The following is a 19809-nucleotide window of genomic DNA, read 5'->3' on the forward strand; positions in this document are numbered from 1 at the left end:
TCTGGTAATTGAAGCTGCAATACTTTGTCAAGTTTTTTCTGTGATAGGGTAAGGGAAGAAAATGGCTTCACAAACTGAAGTACTAAGTAATTTTCTGTGCCTGTTTTCTTTTGGAAATTTAAACAATTTATTTGTTGAAGATTTGTTATTGAAATTATAGCAAGTTTCAGTTTAATTTCTAATTTGTGTTTAATTTTGTTTTACAGTGATTTCAAAATTCCTGGATACTGAACAACTTCTTTCAGTTCTAGTACAAATTCCAAAGCAAGATACGGTAGGTTTATAAATGTATTTATCTCAAAATAATAATAATAATCAGTTACCTTGAGGAGGAAACAAGGCACTGTGACCATTGTGGAGAATGAATAGAAAAAGTGACTTATTTTTTCACAAATACCACTGTAGTTTTAAAATCTGCATCCTTTTACTTATTCATGTCCCATATCAACATTATTGGAGAGTAGAAGAGAGAAGCATGGAAGGGAAAATATACCTTCTTAACGTTAAATGTTGTATAATAGAAATAATTTTATTTTGCAATATACTCACGGTTTTTAATTGATTACTCACTTAACCTTGTGTTGTCTGTTAGCTAGCCTTAGACTTTTCTTATGCAATATAAAGCAGTGGAAATTATCCCTTATAAATGGTCTGCAAAAATGTATTAAAAATAAATCTCTTTTAGTTTTAGTAACTAAATAAAACTCCCAAACCTCTGAAGCCAGTTGTTAGAATATTGTTCCTTTGGGTGCCAAACACAGGCTTTTACGCTAAAGCCAAGTGAAAGTCACTTACAACTGGGAAGTTCTCTTTCAGCAACCATCAGGGTACAAACTATTCATACACACAACATAGACAGCACAATTAGATGCATCAATTATTACTATTTGTTATATTACAACTCATTTTCTTCAAATATAACACGGGGGATTAAAATAAATTGAAAATTTGAAATAGCCATTCATAGCAAGCTGCTTTAGAGATAGAAGGATACAAAGAATATTTAAACAGATGTCAACATCACAGATCAGAGTAATTTCTTTTTCGAGTGATGTCCCTGTGGGTGTTCCACAGTTGGTGTCAGGCTCATTCTAGTGCCTCAGATCGGAGTCTTTTTCTAGCAGTATCTAGTTAGGCCATGCATGCACAAAAGGGGCGCGTGCTGTTCATGCCTTAGGAGTTAGTGCATACAGCTCGATTTCCCTCAGTTCCTTCTTGACTACCTTTGGTTCCAGATGGACCTCGATCCCTCTCCTTCTCTTCAGTTGTCTGTAAATAGGAATTGAATTATAATTTGTAAAAAATGTTTGGTTCTTCTTCAAGTGATGTCCACATGGGTGCTCCATTGTTGGTGTCAGGCTTACCCTGGTGCCACGGATCGGAGACTTTTATAGCAGTGTCCCGTCGGGCTGCACATGTGCGAGAGGTGCGTGGTGTTCCCACCTTTGAAGTTAGCGCACGCAGCCTGACTCCTCTCAGTTCCTTCTTTACTGCCCTTGGCTATAGATGGAGCTCCAAACACTCTCTTCCAACCACTCTCCTCCTTGAACTTGAGTTACTTCCACACTGCAATCATGTTCTTTCGAAAGTAAATTGAAAGAACAGAGGTTTTTTTTCCAACAGCAGTACTCCTCTTTCTATGAGGAAAAACGCCTTTTCCAAAAGAGCTCTTTCGGAAAAGGCATGCGTGGATGGGGTGGAGGGTTTTCTTTAGAAAGAAAAGGTCTCCAGCAAATAACACAGGTGCCCTGGTGGATACTCCGTCCATATTAATCACAACTCTATAGTTCCTGTCTCCTTCCAGTTCTTGAAGCTGCAGGCACCCAGGACAAGCCTTGTGGCAGGAAGCCATCCCAGAGAGCTTCACCTGACCGTGCAGCTCTCCCTGCTGTACAACTTGGAGGTGTGGCCAAGCAACAACCCCCCCAAGACCCCACTAGCCCTCACAGAGAGCAGCCCCAGGGCTCCCAGGACCCACCCAGGGGCAGCAAATGCCGTGCGCCCTCCTGGTCCAGGGCAGAGATCCTGTCCCTCCTGGAGCTGTAGGGGGAGGAAGCCACCCTGCAGGATCCCCACTCCCAGAGGTGGAATGCTGACATTTATGGCTGGATGGCCAAGGCTCTAGCCAAGAGGGGATACCACCCCTGCATCTTGGACCAAGTCAGGAGCAAGGTCAAGGAGCAGCGCCAAGGAAACGCCAGGGCCAGGGAGTGCAGCTCTAGCTCTGGGTAAGGACCACACTGGTGCCCATATTATGAGGAGCAGCACAGAATCCTGGGGGGTGGTGAAGCCCTTTACCCACACGTAATGTTGGACTCGGGACTTGAGACGCCTGTGGTCGCTTGGCTGGAGCTCCTTGATAAGGAGGAGGACAAACAGCAGCTGCAGGAGGAGGAAGATACAGCCAGCACAGGACCATGTAGCACTTTAAAGACTAACAAGATGGTTTATTAGATGATGAGCTTTCGTGGGCCAGACCCACTTCCTCAGATCAAAAGAAGTGGGTCTGGCCCACGAAAGCTCATCCTCTAATAAACCATCTTGTTAGTCTTTAAAGTGATACATAGTCCTGTATTTTGCTTCAGCTACACCAGACTAACATGGCTACATTTCTATTACTATTCTACAGCCAGTACAGTAATCCTCATCCTGGAGCCAGTACCCCAGGATTCTGTGCTGTGATATTGTAAACTTACCTGTTCCTATTAGTTTTTCTTCTGTTAAACAGTTAATAGTTAAAAAAAACAGAACTGTTCTTTTACTTCAGCTTGTGTATAGCTAGTCGAATAACAACTTACTACCGTGCAGTGGCAAGTTGTGGTGAGCTACAAACTGCTCCTCCCTTCTCCCCCGAAAAAAGAGAGCTTTTACTTATAAATAAGTCACAGCAGCACCAGACAAATTGCTGGGCTCTCCCAGCTTCAAAAACTGTGAGAAATACCAGGACTCTGTCAGCCTTAGATGGGCCACAGTGAATGCATATGCTGTCTGGGAGAGACGCATGCTTCACAAAAATGCGTTCATTGTCACAATTTGACAGCAAGAGCTCGCAAGAGAAGAGAGTTCAGAATGCACTTGATGTCCTTTGATAAAGCCCTAGACCCCCATCCGCATAATGGGGGCAATAAGGACTTGGAAACTTCCATTCTGGGGAACCTCTTAGGCCCTTCACTGCAAAAAGTGCTTTAAAAAATGAAGCCCACTCCCTCCCATCACTAATTAGTAAGGTAACTGAACCAGGCACCTTGGGCATTGAAAAATCACAAGCCTCCTCACTAACAGGCTAAATAATGCGCTCTAAACAGTCTGTGAAACCGACTTCCCAGCCATCATAAAGGGCACCTACTAAGGCCCCCAAATCAACAAAGGCACTGCCTGCACCCATGGTGCCAATGGCTCTAGTGCTATCACTGGCACCCTGCGAGCCTCCAGCACGGCTTTCATCTCCGGCGCCAAGAAAAGATAGGACAAATTCCAACTGCCCTCTCATGGTGCATACTAACCCTAGATCTCCCAGGGTTCCAGTGGCACCAATGCCTCCACTGCCAGCACCAACAGACTGGCACCATGGTGGAAAGCATCAAGCTGCCACAGTTCCCGAATATGCAGCAAAACACATGCTCCATCAATAACTGACAAGAGAATGAGAACCAGATCCCTGGGTGAGTCAACACGGCACTGCTCTTGCTCCTCCTTATCAATGAGAGGCTCTCCGCCCTCCCCACACTCACCTACTTTATCACAACTCAGTGCCTACCAGGGGGATACAAGGAGTGTGTTCTCACAACACTCATCCCCAGAGAGAGCACATGCATCATATGGGACAGACAGGCTACGACACTATTAATACACCCCATGGCACCCGGACTGGCATTACTATCCTCAGTATCATAGCTGCTGGTCCCCCTATTGTTATTGGGCACCACAACACAATTCCACTGCCCCTCCCACACCCAAATGAGATCACTGTCTTCTACATACTCTGATCCATCACACTCTACAACAGAGAGCATGGACTCTGAGGAAGAGCAGATTGAGGATGAGCCAACCGTCCAACAATCAGACACGTCACCAAATGACAACTTGTTTTCTGGAATTGATGAAGCGGTTATCCCATATGATTCCTTCCCTAGTGATGACCTAAAACAATTTTAGGATTTATTCAAAAGAGTGGCTGTCGGTCAGGAGGTTGTGCTATCAGAAGTACAGGAAAAGCTGCATATGCTTTTAAAGAACCTCTACCCTCTACAAAGTCCAAAATTGCACTGCCTCTAGTCGAGACAATACTTGAAGCAGCGGACAAAGTATGGCAAGTGTGAGCCACAGCCCCCTCAACCAACGAAAGAGCTGATAGAAAATACTTTGTTACATCAAAAGGCCTGGACTTTTTATTCTTACACCTTCATCCCAATTCCTTAGTGGTTGATGCTGCAAATCAAAGGCCTAAAAATCATCAATACAAAACAAATATACAAGATACAGACCACAAACACCTAGAGTTGTTTGGGAGGAAAATGTGCTCCTCTTCAGCCCTTCAACTTCACATAGCTAACTACACAGCCCTACTCGCTAATCACGACTTTGACAATTATGCAAAACTATGATAAGAGACCTATCCTCAAAGCCATTTCTAAAGTGGTTTACTATACCTTGTACAGCCCTGCAGATGGCCCTTAATGTCGCCAACACCATGGCAAAAGCTATGGCAATATCCATAATAATGAGATGCTTATCCCGGCTTCAAGCAGTTGAAGTTCCTAAGGACCTCCAGGCCAGGGTAGAAGACCTGCCATTCGACAAGGACAGATCATTTGCTCCAAAGACTGATGAATCTTTGCATTCTAGCAAAGATTCATGCACCACTTTATGCACATTAGGGATGTATACTCCCCCCTACCAACGGAAACTCTATACATCCTACCAAAGACACAGGGACACAACTTTTGGCAGACAGAAGCAGCATCCACCATTTGACCAAATATCAGAGGGGTAGCCGTGTTATTCTGAATCTGCAAAAGCGGCGAGGAGTCCTGTGGCACCTTCAGTTAGTCTATAAGGTGCCACAGGACTCCTCGCCGCATTTGACCAAAGCTACTTCCAATCACAAAACCAACAGAAAAGAGCTCCAAACACACGCTCTTCCACAACTCAGGCCTCTTGACAGCAGTTTTGAGAATTTGGTCCAGGGTCTGCCCAACCTCCCCTCCACACCAGCGCCAGGCGAGTCCAACATATGCCCTTTTTACAATCAAGGGGCAGCAATCACCATAGATCGGTGGGTTTTAAAAATTATCAGCTGCGGGTACTCTATTCCTTTTATATAGATCCCCACAACCTCCTCACCCTTTCCCTCCCCTTCCAGGGACCCTTCTCATGCAACCTTGCTCTGCAAAGAAGTCTAACACCTTCTCAACATAGAAGCTGTAGAACGGATCCCCAAACAATACCAACGGAGAGGTTTCTACTCAAACTACTTTCTCACTGAAAAGAGAACCGGGGGTTGCAGCCCTCATCCTCCAAGATGCATACTTTCATATCACCTGAAACAGCAAAATGTATCTCTTTCATAACTCCGAGTTCACCTGGCTGCGATCATAACCTTTCATCCCTCTGATAGATGGATTCTCCATATTTTCCCACTCCATCTCTAAGGCTGTGTCTAGACTGTAGGTTTTTTTCGAAAAAAGTAGACTTTTTTCGAAAAAACTTCACCTGCGTCTAGACTACAGCCACGTTCTTTCAAAATTAAATTGAAAGAACGCAGCTTTTCTTTCGACGGTGGTACTCCTCATTTCATGAGGAATAACACCTTTTTTCAAAAGTGCTCTTTCGAAAAAAGGTGCTATGTAATGCAAACTGTGCTTTTTCGAAAGAGAGCATCCAGACTGCCTGGGTGCTCTCTTTCGAAAAAGTGGTTTGCTTTTTCGAAAGTACTGGTTGCAGTCTAGATGCTCTTTTTCAAAGAGGCTTGCAGTCTAGACGTAGCCTAAGAGGTTTTGGAGGGGTCTACAGAGCCTTCACCTACCACATACACCTGTACCTCGCACGTGGGATTTAGAACTGGTCCTCCACTCGCTCACAAAGCTACCGTTCAAGCCAATGGCAACTTCATCACTTAACTTTTTTATCACGAAAACATGGTTCCTGCTGGCAATCACTTCTGCAAAGAGGGTTAGTGAATTCCCAGCTCTCACAACCTCACCTCCATACACAACCTTTCATAAACATAGTTATTCTACAACCTCATCCCTCCTTCTTACCCAAAGTTTGTTCTGAATTTCATATCAATGAATCAATAGTCCTTCCCACTTTCTACCTGAAACTGCATTGCTCAAGGGATGAAGCCATATCGTGCACATTGGATGTGAGGAGGGCCATTGTCTTAGACAGGACATGGTCTTTTTGACTATCACAGAGACTGCTTACATCTATAACCAAAAGGCCCAAGGGAAAACCACTTTCTTCCCAGCGCATATAAAAATTGATAACATACTGTGTTACCACCTGCTACTCATTCTAGAATAGAGTATTCCTGACAACTCCCAAAGCCCATTCCACCAGAGCAATGGCAACGTCAACTGCCTTCCTCAGGGGAGTGTTGCTCCATGAAATACATTGAGCAGCCACCTGGTCATCTAATCACATGTTCATGAAGCACTATGCAATTTCACCATGCTCAACAACGGACACCGCAATAGCTACTGCGGTCTTCTCCATGGCCTACAACAACTAGCTGAAGCCCACGTCCCATCTAATTGGTTACTGCTGCGCAGTCACCAACAGCGGAGCACCTACGGGGACATCACTTGAAGAAGAGAAGTTACTTGCTCTGTGTAGCAACAATGGTTCTTTGAGATATGTGTCCCCATGGGTGTTCCACTACCTGTCCTCCTCCCTGTTTCTTTGGGTATTGACAACTTGCTAGGAGGGCATCAAAGAAGAAACAGAGAGGAGTCGGGCTGCACATGCTAACTTCAAAGGTGGGAACAACATGCACCACTCATGCATGCATAGCCCTACTGGACACTGCTGTAAAAGTCTCTGATCCATGGCGCCAGGACAAGCCCAACATCAACATTGGAGCACTCCTGGAGACACACATCTCGAAGAACCATCGTTACTGCACAGAGTGAGTAACTTCTCTTTCTTGTTATTATAGTTAGTAATATTTGTTGTAAATAGTTAAGGCCCAGCCCTCAGGCCTCTATTTTGTTAAAAAAAAAAAAAAAAAGAGAGAGAAGAAAATCACCTTAGTTTAAAAAAAAAGAGAGAGAGAAAGAAAGAGTGGTAACAGCAAAATGACAGGCTTCCCCAGATTTAAAAAATGTGATAAGTGCTGTGACCTTATGCCTGCTTCAGATGGCCACGGGTCTTGTATTCATTGCCTGGAGGAAGTGTGTGCATTGCCGTAGCCTCACAGCCACACTCCAGTTGACAGATTCTTTATATTTGCTCCCCCTATTTCTAAGAAATTCCTTAAAGGGCTACATAATCTTAATCAGGAAAGTGCTTAAGTAACAATACAGCTGCCTAGCCTAAATTGATAACAAAAGAATTATTCAGCATACTTAAAATATGGCCAGTACACCACAATTTTCCTGAGTGTTTTTGGATGCTAATTTAGACACACACACACCCCAAAAAAGAAGGAGAAGTTTTTCTTTGTATTCTTATCTGTGTGCCTATTTTATATGTTAAATAATAAAAACACCATGTTATAATGTTACTAACAGGTTTAAAATAACAAAGCTGTTGAATTATGCCTTTTCCCCCTTAAAAGCAAGACACTCCAGTAAGTGGTAACTGGGGTGAGGATGGGGAATTATGGCTATTGGAACAGCTACTATGGCTTACTTTCTGCTTGCTAAGGTGATCCAAGACAATCAGATTACTTCATCTTAAGGAATATTTCTGTAAAGTACCCACTAACACTTCCATTGCACTAAGATACTTTCTGGACTGATTGCCGAGCTTCATTCTAAGAAGATAATTTAGTAACCTATAAAGGGATTTAGTTGAGTCCCATAAGCACATTTTTCTGTTTAAGACATTTCAGAATTTTTTGAAAGAAAAATTGAAAAATTCTTAAACTCTTAAATTTTGAGAACTTTAAAAATGGGATTGGGGTTCTGTTCCAACAATTTGTAGAATTATTATTTTAAAAGTAAAATAAGACTTTTTAGTAGATTTGTATAATTGAAGTTTTCATAAAATTGAAAGAAAATTACAGTTTACTATTTCCCAGCCAGGAACCTTCACTCTCATTTATATTTTTTATGAATTTTACTTTCAAACAAATAAAAGGGAAGAGTTTCCTTTGTGACCTTGAAAATCTGCCCTACCTTCTACATAGTATTTTTTCCATTTTTCAAATCTAAAGTTTTCTTCAATTTCATTTTCAGAAGCCTTCGAACTTCCAACATTGATTTAAATGCTCCACACAAAAATAAGATTTTTTTCCTCTTTATAAGGCAGCATTATTCGTACACCATAGCAGATATTCTGCTCTGTGCAAAAAAACATATATTTTAGACTTCTTGTCAGATGAAGAACTCTTTTGAAAATATTCTATTGTAATTTTAGTTTTCTCAAAATTCACTTGTTTTAAAAAAAAACCCGCAAAATTGCAAAATGTATAGCTGATCATTAGTCATGAATTTTCCTAAATTATTTAATAGTCCATGAAAAGTACTTTGGAATATCTGTGTAAAATGCTTGCTTGTTTTAAAATACTGTATTTTAAAATACATTTCTACTGTATTTGTAAAAATTTTTCAATAGATTAAAGCTGCTGAATCAAAGATAACTAATTTAATCTATCTGAAGCATACCCTGGAACTTGTGGATCCTCTAAAGGTGAAATATATTATGTTATTTATCTATATAAAACCCAAACTACAGGTTGGACCTCCCTGTTCCGGCATTGTTGGGACCTGACCTGTCCTGAACAAAAGAAATTGCTGGACCAGGGGAGGTCTCCTGTCACTGGCCTCCAAGCTGTCAAGCTGCCCTGGCAGGCTCCCATACCTTGTCCTCGCCCCTCAATCTGACTGGGCTGCTTGCTCAGCTACTGCTGGCTCTGGCTGGGGCTCCAGTCCCGTGCAGCTGGTAGCAGCCATGGGGCTGTGGCTCTGGCCCCATGCAGCCAGGAGTAGCGGCGGGGCTCGGGCTCCAGTCCTGCGCAGCCAGGAGCAGCTACAGGGCTAGGGCTCTAGCCCTGCTATGCAGCCGGGGGAAGCCATGAGGCTCCACTCCCAGACCCAGATGGGCCCAGCCTTAGCCCCGTGCAGCTGGGGGAAGCCACGGGGCTTCGGCTCCAGTTCCACACTCCTGCAGGTTGCAGTGAGGGCTATGGCCCCTGCGCTTCTGGGGGCTGTTGGAGTCTGCTGTGGGGCTCTGGCCTCAGTCCTGTACTGCCCCCAGCCAGGCTGCTGATCCTGATGTCCCATCCGACTAGTCTTCCTGTCCTTTGGATCCCGGATTCTCCGGTCCAGGAGCATCCATGTCAGACCATGAATGTTGCCAGACCAGAGAGTGCCAGAGTTTGGAAGTACATCCTGTAGTTAATCTTTGATGTCACACTCTGCAGTTCCTTATATTTTCTTTATCTCATGGAATTAAACATTATCACGGTAGTAATATTGTCTAATAATTATACAAAGGCCTCTAAATATATGCTGGTTAAAAAACATACTTGAGTTTCTAATACTGTAGGAACTGGATTGTGAATGCATGGTAAAAGCTTAATTTTATAATGATTATTTATCTTAAGTGTATGCCAGCCCTACTTGTAAGTTCTCTATACCACTACACACAAGTCTGGGTGAATCTAAAGGCATTTCAGACTGTTAAAATGATTTTAATTTAATCTATAACTATATTTTCATTTTCAATAGGCTGCTTTGAGAAGCTGCAAGACACCTCTGTTCAAGGCATACTACAATTCTCTGGAAGATAAAAGGTACTGTGATTATATTTTCTTAGCTAGAATTTCCGATTGTCTTCTCTTTTCTGAGGATGTCTGTAGGATTGTCAAGTGATGCTTCTTTAATTATTTATAGGGATAGGTCCTGTTTTTTGTGGTGTTCTCAGAAATTCTTAAGGGTACTTATTCTTCATGAAGTTTTTAGAAATTCAGTGTTTCAACTACCGCAGGAATAATTAAAAAAATATAAACAGAAAATTGGTTTTAACAATAGTTTGGTTATGAATGACAAACACAATTTAAGTTCTTACAAAAATAAATGCTCCAGTAGATATTATTGTAAAAGAAAAAAAGAATTTGAGACTACTTTGATTTCTGGGAATCACTCAAAATGACTGAGGATGTGTAGCTGTTACCTATACCTAAGCAGTGTGCAATATCTCCTGTTCTGTAAGATATTCAGTGATTTAGATCAAAGCTAGCAGTGTTGCTATGGTGTTCTGAGGTTAAAAAAAATCACGTAAGTTTTTAATGTTTACTTTGAACTCATGAGGTTTTTTGGCTTCAGTGATTGTTATTTATAATTGAAGATAATGTTGACAATGAAGTTAAAAATATGACCTAGCTTATTTCATTACTGATATAACTACTGTTGTAGGTTTGGAATCATACTTGAAAAGATTAAAACTGTCATTAATGATGATACAAGATACACAAAAGGATGCCTGAATATGAGGACTCAGAAGTGCTACGCAGTGAGGCCAAACATCAATGAATTCCTTGATATAGCTCGTAGAACATACACAGAGATTGTAGATGACATAGCAGGTATTTCATGCTTACTGACTAATAAAAATATATTGCACCTGTTACACAGAACCATAAAATAGTACAATAATATAAAGTGCTTATTTTCTAATGATGATAGGGAAAGTATTTTTATTGTAATTTGATTTTGTCATTGATTTAAAAAACTGGAAGTATATTTTAAATTAGGGTTCCATCTAGGTTTTCCAAGACACAACCTCTTTTTGGTCCTCCAACCTCTGTCCTGGCAGATTTTTGAAATGTGAAAAATGTCTGTGATTATTCCTTGCTCATCCTTTTTCTAGCCTCAGTTCTGATATAACTGCAATTCCCTGTGTGCCCTCATCGAGGTATCTGTGTTTACTGGAGAGGCTGAACAGATGTTGCTGATCAGAAAGAGCCTTCTGTCATCTGGACACAACTGCGGCATTGAACATGCCGACAGAACTACACAGTTAATAGGGTGGATGTAAAAAGAGACATTTAAATATGATTTACATTTATTTTTTAGAACATTTGTTATTTATAATTTTAGATATTCAAAGTAGAGAGAAACCGTACAGTAAAAACTGTATTCCTCTCCTCCTTCTGTTCTTCCTTCTCTGCAGCAGTGTCATCTGTTTGGGAACTTTAAATATGGTAACTCTAAAATGTACATTGAGAATTTCCATTTATAGAGAAAAACCGTAATGAAAATGAAATGACAAAAAAATATTTTGTGATTTTAAAAAGTAAAAAGATTGTTTCACTTATTATGCCACATATTCATCAAATACACTGTAATCTTTCCATTTAAAACCGACACAACTAATTCAGTCCAAAGTGTTCAAATAATAATATTTCAAATACAGTTTTGTGGTACAAACATAAATACTTTGTTTTTAATATTTTAACAGGTTTGAGTGTGTGGGTTATGATTTAACAGTGCTATTAAGAGTTGTGCGAAACTACTTTCTTGATATTATTTTAAAGCCAAAATGAATCAAAGCGATTTTGGAAGAATGCCTTTATTCTTTGAGTGTAGTATGAAGGGTAGGCTTTTCAATTGGCCCCCACAGCTTATGGTTCCTTTTCATGGGTAAATTTAAATGTTTATTATTGCAGTTAGCTAATTATAATTTCTAAACCTTTTAGTACAGGGGTTTGAGAATTTCCTGAAGTTGCTTGGCAGCCCTTTCCTGCTTCAGCGGGCTGCTCTGTGTGTGTTTTTCCAGCTAAAATGCCTAGGGCCAGTATGGCTTGATGGTTGGCAGGTATTCCTTCCTTCAGAATTTGGAGGAACACTTCCCACAAGCTGTGAAGTCTATTTCAAAACTCAGTGTTTTACATCCTCCTTATTTACTACCTCTGATCCGTTACTTAAAGCTACCCATTCCAACCATACTGTGGGGAGCTCTCCTGCGTTACGCTGCATGTCCTCTAAAAGGGCTTTTAATTTGGTCCAGGATCAGGTGCATAGAACTGTGACCTGGTTAGTAAGTCCGGTTGCTGCATCATAAGTTGTTTTTGTAACGGCTACTGGGAACACTTCCACTTCTTCTTCGAGTGATGTCCCCGTGGGTGCTCCACTACAGGTGTCGGGCTCGTCCCGGCGCCGCAAACCGGAAAGTTTTGCTAGCAGTAGCCCCCTCCGGAGGACCGCGCATGTGCAGAGCGTCCCGTGGCGTTCGCGCCTTTTCTGCGTCGCGCGGTCCGACCCGCCAGTTCCTCCTAACCGTCCACGGCCACAGACGGATTTGGAACACGCTCCTTTCCTGAGGAGAAATCGCGTTGATATATTTAGATATTCTTTCCCAGTTAGCCCCTTCCTACTTAGTGTTAGTCACTTATTGCTTAGATTAGTTAGTTAGTACAGGCAGTCCCCGACTTACGCGGATCCGACTTACGTTGGATCCGCACTTACGAATGGGGCTTTCTCGCCCCGGAGGTCGGGGTGAGAAAGCCCCGTTCGTAAGCTGCTCCGGTGCCCCTGGTCTGCTGGAGACCGTCTCCAGCAGACCAGGGGCACCGGGCGGGTTCCCGCGCCTCTGAGGCTTTGCCAGAGCAAAGCCTCAGAGGCGCGGGGAACCGCCGCTGCTGCCGCTTCAGTCCGGGTGCCTGTGGTCTGCTGGGGACGGCCCCCAGCAGATCACAGGCACCCGGACTGAAGCTGCAGCCGCGGGGGGGGGGGGGTCCCGCGCCTCTGAGGCTTTGCCAGAGCAAAGCCTCAGAGGCGCGGGGAACCGCCGCTGCTGCCGCTTCAGTCCGGGTGCCTGTGGTCTGCTGGGGACCGTCCCCAGCAGACCACAGGCACCCGGACTGAAGCGGCAGCAGCGGCGGTTCCCCGCGCCTCTGAGGCTTTGCTCTAGCAAAGCCTCAGAGGCGCGGGACCCCCCCCCCCCCCCGCGGCTGCGGCTTCAGTCCAGGAGCCTGTGGTCTGCTGGGGGCCGTCCCCAGCAGACCACAGGCACCCGGACTGAAGCCGCAGCCGTGGCGGGGTCCCTCGCCTCTGAGGCTTTGCCAGAGCAAGGCCTCAGAGGCGCGGCACCCCGCTGCCGCTGCGGCTCTGCTCCCCGTGTCCCTGGTCTGCTGGGGGGGGGGCGCAGCTAGTGTGCTCCCCCCCCCCCCAGCAGACCAGGCTTTTGTTTTGGACTCTGGGGCAGAGCAGCTGGGGCGCTGCCGATTGCTCCTGCAGCGCCCGCTCTGGGCACTACTGGACCAACCCGGCAGCACCCCAGCTGCTCTGCCCCAGGCGTCCCCAAGTCAGCTTCTGCTGAAACTGACCAGCGCTGACTACAGGAAGCCCCAGGCAGAGTTGCTCTGCCCCGGGCTTCCTGGAATCAGCTGCTGATCAGTTTCAGCAGCAGCTGACTTGGGGACGCCTGGGGTTCTTAAGTTGATTCTGTATGTAAGTCAGAACTGGCGGTCAGTTTCAGCAGTGTCTGAATCTGGACGCCAGTTCCGACTTACATACAGATTCAACTTAACAAACCTACAGTCCTTATCTTGTACGTAACCCGGGGACTGCCTGTACTTGATAGTTTAAAAAAAAAAAAAATATATATATATATATATATATATATATATATATATATATATATATATATATATATATATATATATATATATTTCCTCTCCCGTTATAAACTCTGAGGCACACTCCGGCGAGCCCCTCAAGTTGATCTTTCCCCGGAGACCTCCTCAGCAGACATGCCCGGCTCTCCGGGATTTAAGAAATGTGCTTCGTGTGGAGAGGCCATGCCCATCTCTGACGGCCACTCCCGTTGCATTCGCTGCCTAGGAGAGGGCCACATCCCCCAGAAATGTGATCACTGTGCCAAGTTAACTGCACGCACAAGGCGCGACAGAGAAATGCGCCTGAAAATGCTGCTTTTCAATAAGGCCCTCCAGCCCCCGTCAGCAACAGAACGAGAGGATCCGGGTGTGCAGAAGTCTAAGGACGGGAGAGGCTCCGCTCTGTCCAAGAGCCTAAGTGCAACAGACGCACGAGGCTCGTCGGGCCACCCTCCCACGGAGGGAGCGGTCAAATTATCGAAAGCCCGCAGCACATCAGCGCCGAGTCCCGCGCTCTCAGTGGTATCAGTCCCGCCGGGCCTCCCAGAATCAGCACCATCATCGGCGGCACCGAGTCTCCGAACGGCACCGCAGCCAGATACGGTGCGGTCCTCGGCACCGAGGCACTCGGCACCGTTGCCTCATGATCGCTCCCAGGCTAATCCGGCACCGGGAGTCGACCCGGCACCGAAGCCTAAGCAGGCACCGAAGACTAAGCCACAGCCACCTAAGGCACCGGATACGGCACCGAGGAAACACTCGGCACCTAGGTCATCCCATTCAAGACCTAGTGATGCAGCTATCCCACACACTCAGGGCACGTCAGCACCAACCCGCACTGACCAACCATCGTGTGCGGCTGACCCGGCTCCGTGTGTGGTTTCAGCACGGCCCTACAACCCCATGTTTCTGAGAGTGACACGGCTCCACCATCCCCATCTTCGGCGCCTCGGTCACCACACCTTCCGGGAGAAGTCTCGGAAGTTGCCTCAGTTGCCTCCATTCCGGGTAGCCCGGTCCCCCAGACTCTACCATCCACGGCGGAGCCGACTAAGGCGCAAAGGAAGACCCACCATCCTCGCACACCTTCTCCAAGTTCAGATAGGGCAACCTTCTCTCCTGGGCCATCGCTCTCACCACCTCAAAGACGGCGGGACCATTACTACGATTATTCCCCTACGCATCGCTATTACAGATCCCCAAGGCGATCCATTACACCGCCTCACTTTCACCGCACATACTACTCGAGATCCCCGTATCGTTATTCATACCGCTCACGATCCCCGCGATCTCCTCCTCGCTCCCATTACTATCGCCACAGGAGCGCCGCTTCTTACTCTCCGCAGTATTCACACCGTGGTTCTCGCCATTGTATGCACACCTCGCCTCATTCTGATCGTTCACGTTCAGTCACAAGGCACTCACCCTTGTCCCCAGACCGGCAACAATTATATTCGCCATGGCCGACTACCCAGGGCTCTATTCCGCCAGCTCAACGCCCACCAACACCTACCGGGGATGCGTCAACTACTTCCGCCCCGCATGACGATACCACTCAGTCGCCGGTGGCAGAGCACCAGCCCGTGGCCTCTCCGACAGATGCCGCTTCTTCTTCCCCGGACGACGCGGTTTTTAACGACGAACCTCCTCTTGTGGACGACTACAAGCAATTTCATGAACTTTTCAAACGGATAGCGCATTCACAAAACTTACGCACCTCTGGGGCACCACCTAAACACCATGCCCTCCTTAGAAACTTGCAGCAGTCCAGCAAGTCAAAACTAGCTCTCCCTTTCAATGCCGCTATCCTGGAAGTAGCTAATGACATCTGGCAAACCCCGGCATCTATGCCCCCTACCAATAAATGCACAGACAGAAAATACTTTATTGATGCCAAAGACGCAGAATTTCTTTTCACTCACCCCGTACCAAATTCCATCGTTGTCGACGCAGTTCAACAAAAGGCAAGGTCCGCACAAGCGAGAAATTCCACCGCGGACAAAGAAGCCAAGCGTCTGGACTTGCTCGGCAGGAAGGTATATTCCTCGGCAACAGCCACATTAAGGATGGCAAACTATTCCGCCCATCTTGCTAACCATGACTTCGATAACAACATCTTCCTCATTCCAAGAGAGACGTACTGAAATCCATTGTGCAGGAGGGTTACACAGTGGCCCGTAATGCACTCCAGATATCTCTGGATATTGCCGACTCAGCTTCCCGCACTACGGCGACATCGATTGTCATGCGACGTGACTCTTGGCTCCACCTGGCCTCTGTGCCAAAAGATCTACAGCCAAAGGTGGAAAACCTTCCGTTCGACCGAGCGTCCTTGTTTGCCCAAAACACAGATCAAGTGTTTCACTCTGGAAAGGACTCCCGAACCACGTTAAGAACTCTCAGGATGTACACTCCGCCTTTCAGGCGCAGGAGAGCTTGGCCGTATAACAGACAAAGGCCTCCTCCTCCTTCTTCTTCTTTTTATTCCAACCAACGCTTTAGACCTTACGACCAACATAGACAAAGGCAGCGCCCCCAACACCGCCGCCAGCAGCCTAACAAAAACCACAACCAGCAACAACCGCGTCAGCAGGTTTGACGGACTTGTCGAAGGTCTGCGCACCATCCCCCTACTGGAATCCTCAACACGAGTAACCAAGCTCTTCCACCACCGTCTGAACCCTTACTCCCTTCGTTGGTTCGCCATCACCATGGACCGTTGGGTCAGGGAGATCGTAACCTCTGGACTCACCATTCCGTTCTCAACTTTACCTCCCACCAACCCCCCATCCCTGTCCCTTTTCAGGGACCCCTCTCACGAATCCCTGTTACGTCAGGAGGTCATGCACCTGCTTACCATAGGTGCGGTGGAAATAGTTCCTCCCGAGTTCCGAGGCAGAGGTTTCTATTCCCGGTACTTTCTCATCAAGAAGAAGTCGGGGGGATGGAGACCGATCCTAGATCTTCGCGGCCTCAACCGCCACCTGCGAAGACACAGATTCAAGATGGTTACTCTGGGTTCCATTATCCCAGCACTACACAAAGGGGATTGGTTCGCGTCCCTCGATTTACAGGACGGATACTTCCATATTGCCATCCATCCAGCTCACAGGAGATTTCTACGCTTTACTGTGGGAGACGATCATTACCAATACATGGTGCTCCCCTTTGGCCTATCCGCAGCCCCAAGAGTGTTTTCAAAGACCATGGCAGTCATAGCTGTGTACCTCCGTCGAGCCGGCATCACCATCTTTCCTTATCTCGACGACTACCTCCTCACGGCCCCTTCGAGACAAGAGACCGAGACCGCAGTTACCACTACAAAAGGTATCTTCGAGACTCTTGGACTAATTATCAATCTTCCAAAATCTACTATGATTCCCACCCAGTCCATCGTTTTCATTGGAGCCAAACTAGACTCTACCACCGCTGTGGCGTACCTACCTACAGACAGAGCCGACACCATACGGGACTTATCGAGCGTCTTGCTTACGGCCCCGACAGTCTCATACCTTACCTGCCTGAAGCTGTTAGGCCACATGGCCTCCACCACGTATGTCATAACCTACGCTCGCCTCCGAATGCGATGTCTACAACATTGGCTCCTTGTAGCCTACAAACCGTGATGTATGCATGATCCCCTCGTGGACAGGACCAGATGGGGCATAGTTAGTGTGAGACAGTTATGTTTTATTACCTTATGTTTTCTTTTTCTCTTGCCTCTAAGATCGGTCAAGCTACGGTCAAATGAGGCTTATCTGTAAATGCAGCTAGGCGCTATCTAGTTATGCTCACCTCCCTATTTTCTGGTGCTTTTGAGTTCCAGGATGCCCGTGAGGTCAAATTCCATTTACAAAAACTGCATTGTGCTTCCCATGCTCCTCTGAGTATCTGGATTTTGTGTGAGGGGCCTTGTGTGGCAGGATGGGCTATACGCGAAGGCCGTGGACAGAAAAAGCCTGCTTTACAACAGTGTCTAAAGTTGATGAAAAAATATTGTTTTTCTGAATGGCTCCTATCACATTTCTGAGCAGACAAGATAGTTCTTTTAGTTCATACTTCAACAGGTAAGAATGATAAAAAGCACATGTGAGTAGTAGAATTTGGAGCATCAATAATATACTACTGGTTGGACCTCCCTGGTCTGGCACCCTAAGGACCCAAGAGGTTCCAAACCAGGGAATTTGCTCAACCAGGGGAGGTCGTCAAGGTTCCTCTCTGGGCTGTGGGTGTTCCTGGAGCCTGGGCTTCCTTCCACACTGCTGGCTCCATGCCGGGGCTCCCAGGATCACCCTCCTTGGACTGGGATTCCTCCCTGGCCACTGCTGGCCCCCTCTGCCAGGGTTCCCGGATGGGGATTCCCCCCCCTAGTCACCGCTGGCCTTGCTGCCGCTGGAGTTCTGGGCTGGGGTCAGGGATCCCCCAGCTACTGCTTCCTTCCAGACCACAGATGTTGCCAGACCAGAGAGTCCCGAATTTGGGAGGTTCAGCCTGTATAGATTGTCTTGAGGTTCCTGTTAGCTTGTAGCTTACAATTGACATCACACAGAGAGAGCATCGCAAAAATTTAGCTGTTCTTTTGCTTTCCAGACTTTTTCTTAGATGGCTGTTAAGATGCAGAGAAAAGTAGGTAGGGAGGAATTCTCTCTACCTCCTGATGGTTACTGCTGTTCATTTTCACTGCAACCCACATATTTACTGTGCAAGTGCTTCTTTTCTTATTTCTGTGCTACTGTGCAAAGTGTTGGAAGCAGACACTGACACTGAAGCACAAAAATATTAAAAAAAAGGTCCTGTAGCACCTTAGAGACTAACCAAAAATATATAGATAGTATCATGAGCTTTCATGGGCACAACCCACTTCTACCCTTGTTGCTTTTTAAATATTTTTAGTTACAGACTAACAAGGCTACTCCTCTGACACTGGAACATTGAGTGACTCCAGGACCCAGCTGTCCAAACACAGCCCATCTTGCCTACCCAACAATTTGCTGGCCTGAGTCCCTGGTGGTAGCAACAGTGAGAGGTGGAGGCATCTCACCTCTGAATTCCAGGGAAATCCCATTCAAAGCATACATATCCCTTGTCTCTTCCCCCCCCCCCCCCCCCCCCAGTAGTACCACTTTGGTATCTTTCCTTACTCATCCAGACATTCGCACCTGCTTTATCCCACTCAGCAAAATTCAGAATTCCCATCCTTTAGCAGCACCTTCCCTCCTGCTATCTAATAGCCCCCTGCATCTAGTATTCTTCACCCTAGCACTAGGTGGATAGGTTGGGGCAAAGATGAAAGTAAGCTACTGGCATGTTCTGAGGCACCAATAAGAGAGTGATCAGCTGGAGCCAGAGCTCTGGATGCTGCTGGTCACTGTACAACAGTATTCCTCCCCTTCTGCCTCCCTCATTCTCCTTCTACATTTCTCTCCCACAGGAGCCCAACCCCCACCCCAATGCTGGACAACCAGGGACAATACCCTAGCCCCTGTGGGTCTGAGGGACCACCCACAACCCCTGGGTGGCTGGGCAGTTCACTTCTCCCACCAGCCCTGGGGATCTAGTGGCCAGGGCAGTGTGGCTGTTATCCCTGATAGCCCCAGGGACCCAAATGGCCAGGCATTTGAAAGGGGCAGCACTGCACCCTTACCCTGGGTTCCATGTTATGCTGCCCCTTTGAAGCCCCGCGGCGGTGTTTCAAAGGGGCAGCGCTGCACAGCTGAGTCTGGGATCAGCTATGTAGCGCTGCCCCTTTGAAACGCTGCCTTGGCGTTTCAAAGCAGCTGAGCTGCACGGAGCCCGAGTACGGGCTCTGTGCAGCTTGCGACTTTGAAGTACCCCCGTTTTTCCCCCAGCGAGGGGGAGGAGGGGAATCTACTTGTTGACTGAACTATCCAATAAGCTTTTGCTTATCAGAGATTCGACTAGTCCTTAACATCCTTACCCTGAGCCTCTCACCCTCTGCCTTCACTCCTGCACCCTCAACATCTAATCCCCTGGTTGAGTTGCAGTATAGCAGTACCTATAAG

The 19809-nt window shown here is 46.3% G+C and overlaps 1 protein-coding gene across 3 annotated transcripts in view; it reads left to right on the forward strand.

The window, feature by feature from the left end:
- The window catches only part of MSH4 (mutS homolog 4), a 118741-nt gene that overhangs the window by 56271 nt on the left and 42661 nt on the right, over positions 1-19809 (forward strand). For all 3 annotated transcript variants that reach the window (XR_012905921.1, XM_075936277.1, XM_075936278.1), the window contains exons 8-11: positions 207-274; positions 8782-8856; positions 9897-9961; positions 10584-10753. Coding sequence is in view for 2 of the 3 variants with exons in the window: in XM_075936277.1 (XP_075792392.1) it covers positions 207-274; positions 8782-8856; positions 9897-9961; positions 10584-10753 (378 nt within the window). In the remaining variant the exon portion in view is untranslated. The remainder of the gene's footprint in view (positions 1-206; positions 275-8781; positions 8857-9896; positions 9962-10583; positions 10754-19809) is intronic.

Source organism: Pelodiscus sinensis, chromosome 9 (genome assembly GCF_049634645.1).
Source record: "Pelodiscus sinensis isolate JC-2024 chromosome 9, ASM4963464v1, whole genome shotgun sequence".
NCBI classification, from domain to species: Eukaryota; Metazoa; Chordata; order Testudines; family Trionychidae; genus Pelodiscus; species Pelodiscus sinensis.